Source organism: Gymnoscopelus braueri (assembly GCF_963280865.1).
Source record: "Gymnoscopelus braueri genome assembly, chromosome: 10".
NCBI classification, from domain to species: domain Eukaryota; kingdom Metazoa; phylum Chordata; class Actinopteri; order Myctophiformes; family Myctophidae; genus Gymnoscopelus; species Gymnoscopelus braueri.
The window spans coordinates 16,598,564-16,616,063 of record NC_137611.1 but is presented as its reverse complement, the minus strand read 5'-3'; the positions used below and the strand labels follow the sequence as shown (position 1 = coordinate 16,616,063).

The 17,500-nt window shown below is 42.6% G+C and overlaps 1 protein-coding gene across 1 annotated transcript in view; it reads right to left on the bottom strand.

Annotated features, from left to right (window-relative positions):
- LOC308093390 (zinc finger E-box-binding homeobox 1-like) overlaps window positions 1-17,500 on the bottom strand; it is a gene marked incomplete at both ends in the record, with an annotated part of 85,312 nt that overhangs the window by 16,369 nt on the left and 51,443 nt on the right. Inside the window, one exon of the mRNA XM_080439726.1 lies at window positions 10,784-10,972. Coding sequence (XP_080295852.1) covers window positions 10,784-10,972 — 189 coding nt within the window. The remainder of the gene's footprint in view (window positions 1-10,783; window positions 10,973-17,500) is intronic.

The window sequence follows — 17,500 nt, the reverse complement described above, 5'->3', positions numbered from 1 at the left end:
TACCATGTGTGTGTGTGTGTGTGTGTGTGTGTGTGTGTGTGTGTGTGTGTGTGTGTGTGTGTGTGTGTGTGTGTGTGTGTGTGTGTGTGTGTGTGTGTGTGTGTGTGTGTGTGTGTGTGTGTGTGTGCATGTGTGTGTGCGTGCATGTGTGCATGTGTGCATGCGTATGTGTAAATGATAGAGCAGCAAATCTTGCATAATTACGCAAAATAGCCAGGGTTAAAGTCGTTAGTGACTAAACAGCGTCAAATACAGTGGCGTTACGTAGAACTTCAAATAGTGTACAGATAGTGTGAGTAAAGAGCTGTCAAATTACTTACTGTATGTGTGTACCTCCTAAGTGTATAATACATATGATATAAGCCATTACAGTGATGTTTTCAAAGCTCTCTTTCATTACTTAGCTTCAGTATGCTACGGTTAGAACAAAGAGCGCCTCATGTTTCAAAACTACTTTCCAAGTGCAAGTAAATGCATATTCCTTGCTTGACTAAATTTGGCCAGTTTAGCAGAAAAGAAAAAAGAAAAAGAAAAGAAAACAGCGATTACACACGCTATTGGAAAGAGATTCAGTAATAGATTTTCTGCCCCCAACTGTCCCCAGGACAATTATGCAATCTATCAAAACAACACAATGTAGTTCTCCTCCAAAGCTCAAGTTGAGTTCCACTGACATCCGAGCAGTGACGGCTCCAGAGAATTGTGATTGAGGCTGGCTTTTTTAGAGCAGGGGCTAATGAATTTTGGCAACAAACAATAATGAATAATACTAATACTAACAAACAGAGAATCAATGATCCTACAACACGTAGCAAAGATCATTTATCAGCATTATCCATCATTCCGTAAATAAAAAGTATGATTTTATAGTATGGTTTACATAGATGTCAGTCAATTGTCTTTCACATATTTATATATATATATATTTTAATGTATTTATTCCATAAATACTTTTCAACACAATTGGGTGTGTGGGGAGGGGGGGCTTAGGGGGGCTAAGCCTTCACCAGGGGGGGCTAAAGCCCACCCCTGGAGCAGTCACAAGGGGACGCTATCTATCCTGGAGAACCCCTCTCATCCTATTATGAGCTATAGTGAAGATGAGGAGAACGTTCAGTCACAGTCTGACTCATCCTCCTCAGCACTCCACAAAGCCACTATAGGGCCAGTCCTTTGTCCCAGTAGCCTTATCAGGCTCCACAACCACGCCCAGTGGTGGAAAAAGTACTAAATTATTTTACTTACGTAAAAGTATCAATGCTACCATGTAGAAATACATTACAAGTAACAGTCCAGTGTTCCAAATGTACTTGAGCAAGAGTACAAAAGTATTGCCATCAAAATATACTAAAAGTAGTCATTATGCAGTATGTCCCAGTGTATGTTTCGCAATAATAATTTAAATGTACAGTTACTGTAAAGTTACTAGTAATTCATGTTTTCAAATAATTGTAGTGGAGTAAAAGTACAATATTTGCTTCTGAGATGTAGTGGAATAGAAGTAAAAGTAAAGTATTGAAAATTGTAAATATTAAAAATGGTACTTAAGTACAGTACTTCAGTACTTTTTTTATTTCTGTCTTCTTTCTTTTTTTGAGGTATTAAAAAGGTCTTAAAAAATCATGTGAGGGGTCCCCGATCCACAAGTTGAGAACCACTGGACTAGGATGTACTCTGCCACATATTATTATTATTTATTTTATTTCATGTTTATCGTATTGTTATTTATCTTGGTTTGGTTCTTACCTGTTACCTCTCCTGTATTTGATTCTCACTGCAGCTGCAGACACCTGCATTTCCCTCTGGGAAAATAAAGGTTCATCTTATCTTATAATGTAATGCAGCCAAGGGAAACAGCACTGCATAATGTAGCCCGTGGAATGTCCTTTATCAGCTTTCTATCCCTGCCACGCCTATATACAATTTACTGTAGTGACTGTGATAAAATTCCACTCGCGATAAACTAGAACACATGGAATACTTGTAAGCATTACACAGTTCAGCGGAAATATCAGATCTATACGCAGCGCGTTGTGAGCTTGTATATCTGCTATTTTTGGTGAATAGATTTGACGTAGAGGTGGGGGGGGGGGGAGGGGACGTCTATACTTCCCCTGGGGGACCTCGGTCAACGAAGTATATTGTTGCTGTCGGGCAGAAACCTCTTATCTCCATAATTTAACTTCTTGTGTCTTTGCGTAAATTAACGCAGCCTCACATAAAAGTATCAAAAGTAGCAGATCCGCAAGCTCGAAACGCGTCGCGAGGTTGAGCTTGTCGATCTGCTACTTTTGCTATTTTTGAATTTGCTATTTGCTATGGCTATTTTTGAATTTGTTTTGGACATATGAGGTTTCCGCCCGACAGAGCCGATGTATAGGGTTTAAGACTGGTTAAGGCCAAAACATTAGGCTTTGTGTGTGTGTGTGTGGTCATTTTCTCAGCACTCTTTTATAGCCCAACATGGAGCATGAACACAAGGTGGCATTAATATTCCCCTGGATTAATCCTTTCATGCAAGACATCATACGATGTCATTAGAGGAGCTCGTTAAGTCTCTTCTCACACTGACTGTAGTCTTTGCAACAGAGGCTGCTGCACACAAACAAATGAATGTAGAACAATGTGTTAGGGATAATAAGCCTGCCTTCAAAAGGCTATCGCAGACATGACACATTGGTAACAAAGTTGCCGGAGAAGATAGACATGCTGGTGAAATAATAACAGTGGCCATTTCTTTGATACAAAAAAGCATATGAGAACTGAAAGAAGTGCACTGATCTCTGACCATGGAGTGTTGTTTTAAATTGGGGATACAGAGAGACCTGATAGCCAAGTGGTTAGGGTGCGTATCACATGAGCTCTAGTGCCTGACAGCGAGTACCCGGTTTGATTCCCGGCCGGACGGACCTTTGCCGCAAGTCACTCCCCTACTCTCAAATCATATTTCCTGTCTCTTTCCATTATCTATCAAATAAAGGCTCATAAAAGCCCCAAAAATTACATTTAATCGTCATACAAAGGAGAACAACACCAAATTATTTTTAAATATTTATTAGAAGTTGTTTGTTGAAGTCAAAACGCATGACTGTTGTCCCCTAAAGCCAAACATTAAATGAAATACTTATATGCTATACCACCGCACCATGAGAAGCTTGGTAGCGTTACAGGCAAGCTCCACTAAATTAAATGTCCCGTTCATCTCAATGAACAGCAGAGAGAAAAATGTGATAATGATCTCCAGATTGTGATCCTGGGGAGATTTGGGTCATGGAAGAGCACAGCAGGAAATGACATTCTGGGAGACGGAGCGTTCGACACACCTGATGCACAGACATGGTAACGTGGCAGGAAGAGGGCCTGACAGTGGTCGACTCACACTGTTGGTTCCATGAATGATCAAAAACGTCCAACAGCCCTCACACACGGAGCAACTGGAGATTCTCTACAATATTACTCTGTATACTACACGCTTGTCATGTTTGTAATTATTATATCTGCTGCTATTCTAACCCATGAAGACCTTAGACCGATTCCACAAATGCCTTCTATATCAGTATTTCTCACACTTTCAAGATAAAAAAAAAATCCAAAATAGCATATGCACAAGCTCGCAGTGCAGCACGAAGTGTCGTGCTGTGAGCTTGTATATCTGCTATTTTTGAATAGCCATCGCTTAATTGATATTTTCTTTTAAACCAGGTGCCTTATGCTGTTATTTTGCTGCTATTTATATAATTCGAATGTTATTTTTTAACTATGCACCCTATATATTATATGTCACGCACCTTATTTATTTCATACAGCTCATATTGACAAATCTGACCTGTTTTTCTTTTTGTTAATTTCTCTGTTTCTTTCCTTCTTTCTTGAAACTGCAATGGTGTACCACAAAGTTGAGTGCAGTTGAGTTGATTTGAATTGAGTTGACTGTCCAACGCTGTGTTCTTAAAGCGCTCAGAGCAACGCTCCAACATGTCTTCACAGAAACATCCTGGGACCAACACACACTAACAGTGCTGTTCACAGGGTGAGCCTGTCTGCTTGATCAGTGCATTGTAGAGAGTGCACGTTGGTGACCTCAGCAGGAAAAGCCTGAGTTAAACTTAGTTGTGTGCGGGTGTCATGCGCCGGAAATAGCCGATCTACAAGCTCACAATGTGTGTTGGTGAGCTTGCAGATCGGCTATTTTTGGTTGCGCAACACCCGGTGCGCAACTAAGTATAAATCGGGCTGAAGAATGCCATGGCTAGGTGACCATATCAAGACAGTGAGGAGGAGATGGGAGCTGCAGCCTCGGGGCCAGCTGAGCTGTCAGCATTGTGAGGTGAAGCTGATGGCGGGCTGTTTTGGCACAGATCTAGCCTCGATCTCCAGGCTTTTATTGCTTAGTTTTGCTAAAAAATAAAAGCCTGGCCCAACTATAGCCTGTACTGGGTATGAGGAAGTGTTTCATTTCCCAACCAACCAGAGTGCAGTGGGCGTCGCTCGTAATGTTGTGTTAACGGGGCGGGGGTTGACGGACAGATCGGTGAACCAATGGGATCAGGCGCCGTCTCTCGCCGGCTCTATACACACGCCCCTTTATACACGAAATCAGGAGGGTTGCAGCAGGCTAGCACAGATCTGGCTGGAACACTGTCACACTATTCTCATCCAACTTCAGAAATACTGCTTCATGAAGCACAACGGTTCTTGTTGTTGGACGCCTGTTGTATCTCCCCTGGCACTGGCAGAATGTCATAACGGTAAAACAAGACGGCCCATTAGGAATATTGTCCCTCAATGTTTAACCACTTAAACCCCATATGGTTGAGCGGAGCTAAGTCCCTCAGGGCTCTATACTAGTGTCTTTTCTGTTTTCTTTTCTTTTCTGTAATTGTGGGGAAAGCTTTCGCGGGAAAATAGCTGATCGGCAAGTACGCAATGCGTCGCTGCGCTACAATACGAATGCTGGGGTTTAAGTGGTTAATGTCCCTCCACCCCGTATATCCTTCATGCTCCTGTTAGCTCAATGAAGGCTGAAGTTAATGTCACTTATATGATGTTGCGTATATGACACTGGAATTAATGTATTAGCATGTGTCATCAAAGCAATAACGCAATCATAATAGTAGAGTAGAGAATATGATAGTGTAGAGAGAGAGAGGACGGAGAGAGAAACGGTAAAGCTACCGTACTTCAGATCTGGCTCAACTCCGTCTCTGTTCCATCCGTAGGCTGGATCTAATACATAATCAGTCTAATCAAAGAGTGTCCACCTGTGCTAAAATCAAACCAGTGGCATGCATTATAGACGTGCATCAAATAAAATCACCAGACTATATGTTGAGGGACACCGTTACACAGCACAGGTTGAAGTGTCCAGTGGCAGTGAGGCGGTGCTCATATTTACTAAAGCCTAAATTATACGTTATACTTATACTTCACGCAAGTACCAAACGCAAATGACAAAACACGTCCGCATGCCGGCACAAGAGTGTATCCCCGGTGAACATACTCAACGTGAGCTATTACGCACGGGTGGAGCTAATAAACCCACATAGAGTTATATTTGGAACTACAGCCTGCTATGTTATGAAAGATAAAGCAGAAGAGAGCAATAAAATGACAATTTCAGGTGACATATTCCAGAACTCAATGATGCAACAACACTTGAAAATGTGTCATTTTTGTCATACGACATGGTCGTTCAATGATCTGTAAATGACGCTAATAAGGCTTTCGTGAAGTTTTAGCTGGCTTTCAAGTCAATAAGAGAAACAGAAAGAGGACAGGGGAAAGATGGAGAAAGGACTAAAAGAGAGCCTTAACAGAGTCTTTTGGTTAAGGGGCGCACATAAAACAGAAGAAAGGAGGAGACGGGAAGAGAGAGAGAAAAAAATAAAGGGAGCTCACTGGAAGCACACACACCATGTAAGGCTTTCTTCAGCTGCATTTAAAAAAAAAGAAGAAGAAAAAAAAACAGCCTTGAGTGAAATTTCACATTCTGGTCGTCCTCATGGTCTTTCTACTTGGCTGCAACTAACTGGCGCTGAGGTGAAAACAAACAGTCCTGTTGGCCTTGCTGTCAGAACAGATTGTGAGTGAGTGACGCTCAAGAGCACAAGGTTAAGTGGCCAGCTCATATACGTACTCTACATAGTCTATAGTATACGCTGCATCTAGGCAGCGATCCAAAATCAAGCTGGTTTCTTTTCCTAATGATCCCTGCAGCATGGGAAACGTTTAGTGCCAGGACCGCCAACAAGCAAACCCAAACGCATGCCTTTCTCATGGTGTGGGTTGTGAACCACAGAGCTCAAGGACAGAGTCTAGGGGTGTGCCGATACACTAATTTCACCAAACGATACGATACGATATTTGGCTCACAACTTCGATACGATTTCGATACGATACGCACTTTTTTATTATGAAAATATATGGGGGAGAAAAAATGCAAACAAATAATTCTGTTTTTGCATTATTCAGACGCAAACTTGTAGCTTTTCAGCTACAATAGCCGTTTTGAATCCAAATAGGGCAATAGTGTGACACCTGACCCGAAAAAAAAAAACATGTTGTCACCCTTTTCACCTCGGGGCTGTTTGCATTTTTTTTTTTTAACGATTTTCTTTTTCCAAAACGATACATATCGTCACGAAAACGTATCGCGATATATCGCGGGACGATATATCGGCACACCCCTAACAGAGTCATACAGGTCAAATCAAACACCTACAAAATGTCAAAAAATAATACACTGCTGAAACTTAGCAGAGAATGATTTCTTAGTACATACTGATCATTTTGTATTGAAGAAGAGGATGCATTATACTATATATGATATATTATTTCATTTGGGACAGCCTACAGGTGTAGAATATTAGTGTAAGCCACAAACACTATGGTACACATCTGATCATAACTGTGTTCAGTTTGCCAATGTGCATCTGTCCCTATCAATAATACAAACTCACATGTGTGGTGTGTTCAATTTGACAGATCCGAGCAGAAGGAAAACAGAAGGTTGCATTAATAACAAACTACACACAAATTACCCATGACTCCTGGGGCTTAAAAACAAGACATAGAATCTAATAATGACGTGGTCTCCCTGTCCAATCTTCAGGTATCGATAGTTAGTTAGGTACAGTAAGAATAGACCTGCGCAGTTTGTGAATGAAAGTCATTCTGTATTGTATAACATTAAAGCATGTACCTTTTTTTTTATGAATACATTTTAATTTTATATTATGTATATTATATTATTATTTATATGACTATATTTAAATAGTATTTTAGCTGGGCAGGATTCCCCCCTCCCTCCAAGGATTCCCCTCTTATCTAATTAGATGTAGTTCTAGTAATTTTGTCCCTGTGGGCTATGGGGAAATAACAGTTGCGTGAGTGATAGATTTACAGAGAAAAATGTCTGCAGCATAGTGCTGTAGAACTTAAAGCTGGATACATACACTATCAATACAAAGGCTGGATAATAACATAGAATTGTGAAAAAATAATAAGGTGATATTCAGCTGTGTCAGTATTTTTAGCTCACCCCTTCCCTGCATCGACAAACTGCCAGCTTGTGGGCATGATGACTAGTGTGGTGACGCCCTCAATGTACTGTATATATTCTTAGATGCATACAGTATTAACAACTACAGTCCAGTTGTCAATACCAGGGTCACATTAAAGCTACAATTTGTAACTTTCATGTCACAATCCGGATTGAAATCCCAGTCCCCCATGCATGTTTTACCATTGAGCTTATATAGTCCTTGCTCCGGGGAGAAATTGAATTTTGACCATCAGACGTAGCAACGTAGAGCTGTGATTGGTGTACTACTGTGGAGACATACATGTATTCATACATACATACATACATACATACATACATACATACATACATACATACATACATACATACATACATACATACATACATACATACATACATACATACATACATACATACATACTGTACGTGCATGCATGCATGCATACATACAAACATACATGCTTACAAGTAAACTGTAAGCGAAACTTGAAGAGCACACCACTTTTCTACCCTGAAACTGTTACACATACTGTAGAATCCTGGTTGTGATGAAAGTGGTTCACTGTAATGAGGTGGACACGACAGCGAAACCTGACACTGACAATGATGCTCATCACTAAGTACTATCAGAGACTGAGACTGATTATGACAGTGGGGGAGAGTGCAAGCGGTGTCTTTGAGGGATAATAAAATGTGTGTGTGTGCGTGTGTGCGTGTGTGCGTGCGTGCGTGTTCGTGTGCGTGTGCATGTGCATGTTTGTGTGCGTGTGTGTGTGTGTGAATAAAACATCTGGCTGTGTCGCAGGCAGGGTTGTAGCCCCCAAGGGTGAAGAGGAGATGGTAGAATTAATGTGATCAGAGAGAGAGAGAAAAGGTACACACACGCACACGCACGCGCACAGATGTACCACATTTCTGTGTACTGTTGCTGATCCAACAGTGCAACAGTAGAATTATGCTTTCAAACATGCACAGACGTACACACACACACACACACACACACACACACACACACACACACACACACACACACACACACACACACACACACACACACACACACACACACACACACACATTTATATGATAATCCGCTGTGCACTGGGAGGCATGTGGCGCCAACAGTGGGCAAATGAAATCCAGACAGTAATGGACCCCACCCATCAACCTCGACATCCCAGCACAGTAATGGACTCCACCCATCAGTAACATCCCTGCACAGCTCATCCACTCTCTCTCATTGGCTTCATTAAAAACAAAGACACAGCACACCGCACACAGCCCAGTGCAGTAGGTCTGCAACAATTAATGAAACCAATAACTTTAATCATTTAATAAACATAAAATAAAATATGGTGTGTGATATGAAATGTAAGCTCATCATATAAACACAGTCACAGTGACTGTCTTCCATCCTACGTTCAAGGGCGTCTGAAGAAACTACAGTACCCATCATCAACAGTGCAGATGTTTGCATATCAGGTACATTGTGTACACCACATACGGTACATGTACTGTACACTATACAGCAGGGTTTTTCAATGTTGTTTTCAACGTTTTCAGGCCAAGGACCCCTTAGCTGAGAGAGAGATGAAGCAGCAGGGACCCCCACTACATATTGTATAAAATTGTGTTGCAGATTAAACATTTTCATTTGCACAATCATCAGTGTATGTTGGATTAATGTGCATTTTCAGACATTTAACCACTTGAACCGTCAATACTTAGTCTGCTCCTTTTTCCCCTCTACACCAAACCTCTTTGCCAAAAATAGCAGATCTACAATCTCACAACGCCTCGCGCTGCGAGGCATTGTGAGCTTGTAGATCTGCTATTTTTGGCTAATGTTCTTCTCAGAATAGGGATGCTAGGGTTCAAGTGGTTAATGTAAAAAACATGATCATATCACTCAAAGATTTGGCGGCCCCCTATAGTAACTCTGAGGACCCCCCAGGGGTCCCGGACCCCCTGTTGAAGACCCCTGCTATACAGTATACAGTAGGCTTGTATTGATAAAGAAACGTACATATATTTACTTCCAGTGAAGATAACTCTACTGTATATTGATTGCAGCAAAATTGGTATATTTAGAGTGTGTGCGAGCGCACGTTCGTCTTTATACAGTAAGGTGTGCCCTCCTTCGCTCTCTCTCTCTTTCTTTTGATCTGAAAAAGTCACATCATATCAGACTATGATGCCTCTCTGCTGACTCCTGCTGCTAGCTCATTTACACTCACTGTGAAGAAAGTGTTTATTTTGTGCTCACACGCGTGTGTGTATGTGTGTGTGTGTGAGAGCATTTTGTGTCTATGTGTGCGTACATGCAGCTCAGATACAGGAATACATGACCCACTTTTACAGTGTCTATACTGTCAAATCCTGCTATCAGCTTGACCCATTGAGAATCATGGACCACTTTATCCAATTATACGTTGTCTATTTATAAAATTGCAGATCTTCTTCTATTTTTGAGATTTTTTGAAAAATATCTAAAATGTTTTTTATTTTTTATTTCATAAATCTTCTCTTCTGGGGGTCCCTGGCACAAAACATTTTCAGATTGGGGTCCACCGGCAAATACATACAAGTTCAAAAAGGTTGACTACTGCCCTGGACCGCTGGTGTAGCGATCCAGGCACCTAGGCTCATTGAAGCCTGACCCAGCCTTGCGTCCCGATCCCAACAGCCTTTGCTGCATGTCATTCCCCATCTCTCTCTCCCCCATTTCCTGTCAATAAAGGCATAAAAGCCCAAAAATAAATCTTGAAAGAAAAAGAATGTTAACTACTGCAATAGACACACTATAAGTCTGCTTTAGTTCCACTTGCATGCAGCTGTGTGGATAACGTGTCCACCTGTCAAACTGCATCTGCAGGAGCCAAATGCAAGGCATGGCTACTAGACTAGCATGTATTTTTGGCGGATAAACGGTCAAAGCGTAAAGGTTCGCCGACATTCACACACACACACACACACACACACACACACACACACACACACACACACACACACACACACACACACACACACACACACACACACACACACACACACACACACACACACACACACACACACACACACAAAAACAAACATGTCTGTATTACTATACTTGCCAATTATTTTGGCAAAACACTGTTCTACAAATACTTGTGGGATATTTGACACCTCACGATTATAGTAATACACACATTAGTAATACACAAACAAACACCATCCTCCGCTTCCTCGGTAACTCACCTCCGTTCCAGGAACCGTTGGTTAACACTGTGGCGGTGGCATCGTGGTCCTTGCGGTCCTTGGCTGTGGTCTTCTTGTCTCCCTTCTCTGCAGCCTCGGGCTCCTGCAGGCTGTCCTCCTCCACGATGTGTAGTTTGTCCTCGTCGTCTGAGTCCGAGCTGGCCTCCAAGCCATCGTTGAAGTTTGTTACTGAGGAGAGAGAGAGAGACACACACACAGAGAGACGTGGGCTGATGAGACTATAGCAGTAATAATAATAGACTGAATTTCTTTCAGCATTTTCTGAGCCCAAGTATCTTTAGAGATGATGGAGATGATTGCTGACACGGTCTTGGCATGGCGCTGGGCAGAGCTTACAAAGAAGACACACACTGACTGCTGGACAAAGTGAGGAACGGTAAAAATGAGGTAAATCGAAAGACATTTTGGGGATACATAAATATTTTTAAGGGAATGTTTGTATATTGTGTTGTATTGTAGTATTGTATTGTATTGCACATCTCTGCTACTACACACCTTTGTGAATCTGTCTGTACAGTACAGGGGTGGACAGTGGTTTTAATTGATCTTAACTAATTGAAGTTAATAAAAAGTATACAGATATGCTGTGTTACATTCGTACGTTCTGTTTCAAGCTCAGCCTAAAAGTGACCCTTACAGTAATATTTGTAGAATAAATTCATGCGGAGGGGAGAAAGTCGAGATACAAAGTTACAGTATGGCAAAAGGCCAGGCTAACCTGGATTCTCTCTCACACAAACACAGAAGAACCTACGCAGCAATAGTAACAACACCGTTATCTCCAGTGTAATTTCCTCAACAGGAGACTCCACAGGACACAAGCTCTCAGTGTATACACACCCGCATCGACAGATAAGAGAGAAATGGCATCCTTTAAGAGCCGCCTAGCTTCAATTAGCCTCTCGCTATGTTAAGAGGCAGGCTCGGGTCAAGGACGTTGGATTGTACACCAGTGTTGTACACGCACACACACACACAGCACCACTTGGGTCCATTTTCATACTCTGAACTCTCTGGATTTTGCGGTGTACAGCAATATTGTGTTGGGTCTGTTATTGTTGAGTGTGAATGAAATAACAAATAAAGGGCCTTTAAAGTGTGATTTCTCACTGGAGATTGAGGAACAATATATTCCCCAGAATAAAAGATCAAACAAAGTGCAGTGCATGCTGCTGGGGATATTATTGAATTCCACTGCATACTGTAAGACGGCTGAGAGAGCGTTTCGCAACCGGACGCTCGGCCCCACCCTCAGGGCCACCTGAGACTCACTCTGTAGTAAGTTAATACATACTGTACACACACGCACACACGCACACCCACACGCACACACACACACACACACACACACACACACACACACACACACGCCAAGGCACACACACACACACACACACACACACACACACACACACACACACACGCACACGCACACACGCACACACACACACACACACACACACACACACAAAGGCACACACACACAGGCACACACACAGGTACAAATGCACTCTGCTGCCATTTGCTGCAAGCTGCATACAGAGGAACGTCAGATCGATTAGCCTGTGAGCGATGGTACGCACGCAATCTCCCTCGCTCCAAACTGGAGGACAGAAGAAAGATAGGCTGTTTATGAGAGAAAGAGGAGGAAAGAAAACAGGACAAATAATCATTTGTTTATAAGCCCCAGATAGAGAGAGAGAGAGAGAGAGAGAGAGAGAGAGAGAGAGAGAGAGAGAGAGAGAGAGAGAGAGAGAGAGAGAGAGAGAGAGAATCTATTTTTACACTGTGCTGCTGTGTCTGTAGGGCTTGTACTCTACTCCTAATGGGAGCTCAATGTGAAAAATGGACCAGCCGCACTGGTAAGAATTACGCTGAAAGGAAGGAAGGTGTGTGTGTGTGTGTGTGTGTGTGTGTGTGTGTGTGTGTGTGTGTGTGTGTGTGTGTGTGTGTGTGTGTGTGTGTGTGTGTGTGTGTGTGTGTGTGTGTGTTGTGACCCCCAAATTGACAGATTATGAATGTACGGTAGAGAAGGGAAGAAAGTGTATGTGGGACAGGGAGGGAGAGAGTGTGTGCTCGTGAGAATGTGAAATATATATTTGTGTACACGTGTGTGAACAACAACACCTGAATGCACGGACAGTATAATTATGTCTGGTTTGTAGTTCAATCCGTACAAATTATACCCAAAACAACAGTAAGCACCAGCACCACACCCTGCACAGGAGACACCCTGTCGGGTGGAAACCTTGTATATCCAAAACCGTTCCTTTTTTATTATTATATAAAAAATAAAATAAAATAGATTAGTGAAAATAGCTTACAGTATCTACAAGCTTGCAACGTGTCGCATCCCTACATGTTGTGAGCTTGTAGATCGGCTATTTTCACTACTTTTGTGTGACACTCATTTACGAAAAAAAGGAAAAGAAGTGTGAGTGTGTGTGTGTGTGAGAGAGAGAGAGTTTGAAAGATAGGAGCCTCAATTGTGAGTTTCGAGGTAAGGGATGGGCATTGTGTGTGTGTGTGTGTGTGTGTGTATGTGTGTGTGTGTGTGTGTGTGTGTGTGTGTGGGTGTGTGTGTGTGTGTGTGTGTGTGCGTTGTGTGTGTGTGTGTGCGTGTGCGTGTGCGTGCGCGTGTGTGTGCGTGTGCGCGTGCGTGTGCGTGAGTGTGCGCGCAGCATCTGGCTGTGTTACAGAGCTCCCACAGGGGAGATGAACCTCCTGGAGGAGGTGCTGTTGGAGGTAGGTAATGAGTATTTAAGCACTCACTGTTTGTTCACAGGTGACAGCTGCACACACACACACACACACACACACACACACACACACACACACACACACACACACACACACACACACACACACACACACACACACACACACAACACACACAACACACACACACACACACACCGCTTCCTCTGTGGCCTGGCGTTGCTTTACATGTCTGTTTGTATGTTTAGACTGTGTGTACTTAGTTTAGACAAAAAATACAATACAGCAACAAATTGCACAATGTAAGATTCCTTTGCTTTGGTGCTGTGTGCATGGGCACAATACTTATAATGAGTATTTTATAAGTAAAAGTATCAATACTGCAATGTAGAAATACTCTGTTACAAGTAAAAGTCTGGTATTAAAAATTTACTTGAGTAAAAGTATAAAAGTATTGGTATCAAAATGTACTTAAAATACCAAAAGTAGAAAGTACTCATTATGCAGAATGTCCCATTTCACAAGTTTTCAAATGCACTGTATACAATTCTTTTGAAAATACAAGCTCACAATGCGTCGCATCGCGACGCATTGTGAGCTTGTAGATCGTCTATTTTCAAATGGCCGAAAGGTATATAGGGCTGAAGTGGTTAATGTATGTTTTGTAATAATAATCAAAATCTACAAAGTAACTAGTAACTAAAGTTTTCAAATAATTGTAATAGTACAATATTTGCCTCTGAGATGTAGTGGAGTAGAAGTGAAAGTACTGAAAATTGGAAATACTCAAGTAAAGTACAAATACCTCAGAATTGTACTTAAGTACAGTACTTGAGTAGGCTACATGTACTCAGCTACTTTACACCACTGCTGTGTGCATATTTATCTGTATGTTTGTATACATGTACGTACGGTGCTCGTTGGGGTAAACAGTGGTTTTCCGCAGACAATTCTATGTCACATGAGTGGTGGAGGGGGTGGAGGGGGTGGAGGGGGTGGAGGGGGGGGGGTGGAGCAGAGATGGAAGGGTGGAGAGATCGATGATTGTCTGGATCGATACGGAGGGGTGGGTGTGTGAGTGAATGAGCCAACAAACGGGTGAAGGAGGAGAGTGTGTGTGTGTGTGTGTCTGGAGGGTTTAGGAATAAGGACCCAGCACAGCATTATAAGCTTCATTCAGTGCTGTTCTTTGACCCTCAATTGCCTCAAATGTGACATGTATTAGGCCTACTGTATGTACGTACATGTATATGGCTGGGTTTGACAATAGAAAGTTTCTGTTACCACCGCACTCTGCAATTAACGGAATCGTTTTCATATTCCCATAAAAGAAAACATCATGTAGACTTAGAAAATACCTCTATCTTTACTATTTTGCTGGTAGCTAGTAACAGTCAGACTGCCAGCACAACACGTGCACACACACACACACACACACACACACACACACACACACACACACACACACACACACACACACACACACACACACACACACACACACACACACACACACACACACACACACACACACACACACAAAAAATGCAAAGCAGAAAGTCCCACACTAATAACCAGACGGGCTCGAGGCTATCACAACAACACTCACCACATCTCTAATGAATGAATGCAAGCCCACCAGTCTCCTCTTCTCTCTCTCTCTCTCACACAAGGTCAGACAACCATCTGTGTGTGTGTGTGTGTGTGTGTGTGTGTGTGTGTCTGTGTGTGTGTGTGTGTGTGTGTGTGTGTGTGTGTGTGTGTGTGTGTGTGTGTGTGTGTGTCTATGTGCTACACACCCGAGGCATGCGGGCCACTTCAAACTGATGACTTATTATTAACCCCTACAGGCCGCGGGAGAGAGAGCTACAGTAGTTAATAGATACTGCTTGATGCACTGGTTCTCAAACTTATTCAAGCCAAGGACCCCCAAATTGATATGTATTTTGCCGAGGACCCCCACCCCCAGAAGAGGAGATTTGTGTTAAAAAAATCAAAAGTATTCAACATTTTCCAAATAATTTCGAGATAAAAAAAATATATATAATTCAGAAATAGCAGATGTACAAGCTCGCAGCGTGGTATGAAGTGACGCGCTGTGAGCTTTTATATCTGCTATTTTTGAGAACCACTGTTCTAAACCAATGCTCTAAATCCATACGTTTTACGGATTAATGTACGTACAGTAGGTTACTTTGAGGTACACACAGTGGTTCTCAAGGTGTTTAATTTCAAAGACCCCTCCATAACTCTGAGAGTGTATAGCAGATCTACAAGCTTCAATGCGACACAATGTGAGGCAAAGAGATTTGATGTAGAGGGAAAAAGGAGGGCGCCAAGTATAGACCCTCCCCCCTGGGGGGACCAATTTCATCCCTTTCCAATTTAATTTCTTGATTTGTTTTGAAGAGCGAGGCCAGTGTGGGATTCTATCACTTCACGTGGTATAACTTCAAAGTGATCTCACTTCACGTCATTATTTCCTCTGCACAAAGTACCTTCCCAATTAAAGGAATGTCCCTGGAATCCACTAGATGCAAGTCTAACACAGAATCAGGACTCAGGAAATTGAAATGTTTTTTTTTGCAACGGTCAAGTCCTTCAGTTTATTTGAGCTCATGCTATAATAAATGTTTTGCGCTATGTTTTATGTTTGTTTTATTCGTCCATTTATTTTTCTGTTTGTGTGCTGTTGTGTAGGGTTGCCGTTGTTCTCATCATGTAGGGTGGTTATTGTCAAATGGAGGGCTGTTGTTGCTGAAACAGCCCTCTGTAACAACAACCCTCCACAACAGCAAACAAACAGAAATACAAACAAAAACAGAGCTTGTAAATCTGCTATTTTTTGCTATTTTGGGAGTCCCATAAATAAATAAAAAATTGAAAATTGTGGGGATTTTTTTGTTTGCCCAAAGCAGGGACGCCACAATTAATTATACATATTCATCTGAAGAGAGGGGGAAATAATCTGGACATCCTCCGTGACTATTACCATGAGCCTCTGCACTGACAATTATCACAGACAGGTGGCGGCAGTGAGCATTACAAAATGGAGAAAGATGGCAAAACAATAACACCCTCCCAGACAGACACACGTGTTGCAGACTCACTCCTACAGGCTGTCTCCCACAAGGGAAACAATGTTGTCAGGTTGCTCGCCAATGAACATTATTCTCTTTATACACACATACAGACACACAGACACACATACTGTATAAATGCGGTGTGTGTGTGTGGTGTGTGTGTGGTGTGTGTGTGTGTGTGTGTGTGTGTGTGTGTGTGTGTGTGTGTGTGTGTGTGTGTGTGTGTGTGTGTGTGTGTGTGTGTGTGTGTGTGTGTGTGTGTGTGTGTGTGTGTGTGTGTGTGTGTGAGAGAGAGAGAGAGAGAGAGAGACACCTACCCACATCATACTGTTAAGTCTGGAGTGCTGTGACAGAGGGAGGCCACGGAAAGAGAGAGAGAGAGAGAGAGAGAGAGAGAGAGAGAGAGAGAGAGAGAGAGAGAGAGAGAGAGAGAGAGGAAGAGAGACGTCTAGACGAGAGCATTCCTGCTTGCTTGCTCCCTCCCTCCCTCCCTACCTTTCTCTATCTCTCTCTCTCTCTCTCTCTCTCTCTCTCTCTCTATCTCTCTCCATTTGATTTAGCTGTTAATTCAGACCAGGCCTCATCCAATGACTCCCATCCACTGTGTATACAGTCAGGTGACTCTGCTTTGGCGATACGCATTTTTTCCAAATGATCAGATGGATAGAATGAGGATGGATTCTAAATTAAACAACAAGAGGAGGAACCACTGGAAGCAGCCATCTTGGCCATGTTCCCAGGCCAAACGCACAACACACGCGCACGCACGCACGCACGCACGCACGCACGCACGCACGCACGCACGCACGCACGCACGCACGCACGCACGCACGCACGCACGCACGCACACACACACACACACACACACACACACACACACACACACACACACACA